Source organism: Penaeus monodon, chromosome 19 (genome assembly GCF_015228065.2).
Source record: "Penaeus monodon isolate SGIC_2016 chromosome 19, NSTDA_Pmon_1, whole genome shotgun sequence".
NCBI lineage: Eukaryota > Metazoa > Arthropoda > Malacostraca > Decapoda > Penaeidae > Penaeus > Penaeus monodon.
In genome coordinates, this window is record NC_051404.1 from 30,454,599 (window position 1) to 30,455,915 (window position 1,317).

Below are 1,317 nucleotides of genomic sequence, written 5' to 3' on the forward strand. Positions count from 1 at the left end.
CACTGGGAAAATGTTGTGATTTACTGATTTTCTTGTCATTCTCCATAAATGCTAGAATCCGATTCCTCCTTACAGAACTTCTCAATCATCTACATCAGAATGGGATATCCACGGTTGGATCTGAATAAGCAGGTGGAGCTTTTACCTCTGATGCTCAACAGCTTGGAGGGAAAACCTCAGCAACATCAAGACAGGTTAGCCAGTCTCCTTTTTTACCATTTTATTGTCAGGAAAATTAAAGAAACCTTTTGATAATGGATGAGATTCAATATCAACCATATCCAAAGATTTCTTGAATGATTGTGTTTTCAGAGTTTATTTATGACTAGATATTGCAAACTATTAATAGAGAATTCTCTGATATCAAATTTCATTAGAATGATGTCCTCAAAAGTTGATCTATGTTAGTTTATCATACTAAGTTCAGTAACTTACTCTGTTTGTATGTGGTTTGTTATTTAAGATTTTTTATGTTGGTATTTATTTTTGGATATGTGCTGCTATCAAAGTATTCTAATATTATTTGTATTTTATATTTAATGTATTTACTGAAATGTAAACTTTCACGTGGTATAAGCAATATTAAAGAGATACCAGGTAATACCATGCCATGATTAAGATGGGAAGGTTGATCAGGAAGGGCTGCATTGCATATATATAGGCTTATTTAGAAATATACGGAAAATAGATTTCATAATTTAATTGAAAATTAATGTAATGGTTGTAAAGAGTTTGTTTCAAGCAATAAGGGATGAGAAATTAACAGTAGATTTTTTCCAGCCTATTACTTCTGATGGTACCAGTGTTTGGTCACATGAAAATCCCTGATTCAGCCGAGAAGACAGCTTCATTGCTTGGCTTGAGAGAACGTCCAGGAATAACAAAACTCCTTCTGGATTTCATGTTGGATGTTCTGCTTCTACCATATGGGTAAGCTTTCTATGATGTTATATAGTAGTCTTTCCAGTTAATTCTAAACTGTCAGTATGCCATATTAGCAAGAGTAGTATGAATACAATATAACAAACAGTATTTACAATAATATATATTTGTAAAAGATAGTAAAGACACTCATTGTTACTGATTGCATCATGACTCTGGTAACCTATTCTGATGTTTATTAGAGCAAGGCTATAGTTCACCTGTATGATAGGGCACTCCATTTTCCAGTATTATAATTGATGAATGATTATCAGCCTCTATGCAGCATATTTGTGAAAATATAAAGCAAGCCCAATAATGGATACTTGAAATAACTAGAAGTGACAGCATTTTTGGCCTGAGCTGTCATCACTGAATGGTGTTGGTTCTTCCAGG

At 33.3% G+C, this 1,317-nt stretch overlaps 1 protein-coding gene across 1 annotated transcript in view; it reads left to right on the plus strand.

Annotated features, from left to right (window-relative positions):
• The window catches only part of LOC119585166 (proteasome adapter and scaffold protein ECM29-like), a gene marked incomplete in the record, with an annotated part of 20,568 nt that overhangs the window by 7,321 nt on the left and 11,930 nt on the right, over nucleotides 1-1,317 (plus strand). The window contains 2 exon segments of the mRNA XM_037933801.1: nucleotides 76-194; nucleotides 781-930. Of these exon segments, the coding sequence (XP_037789729.1) occupies nucleotides 76-194; nucleotides 781-930 (269 nt within the window).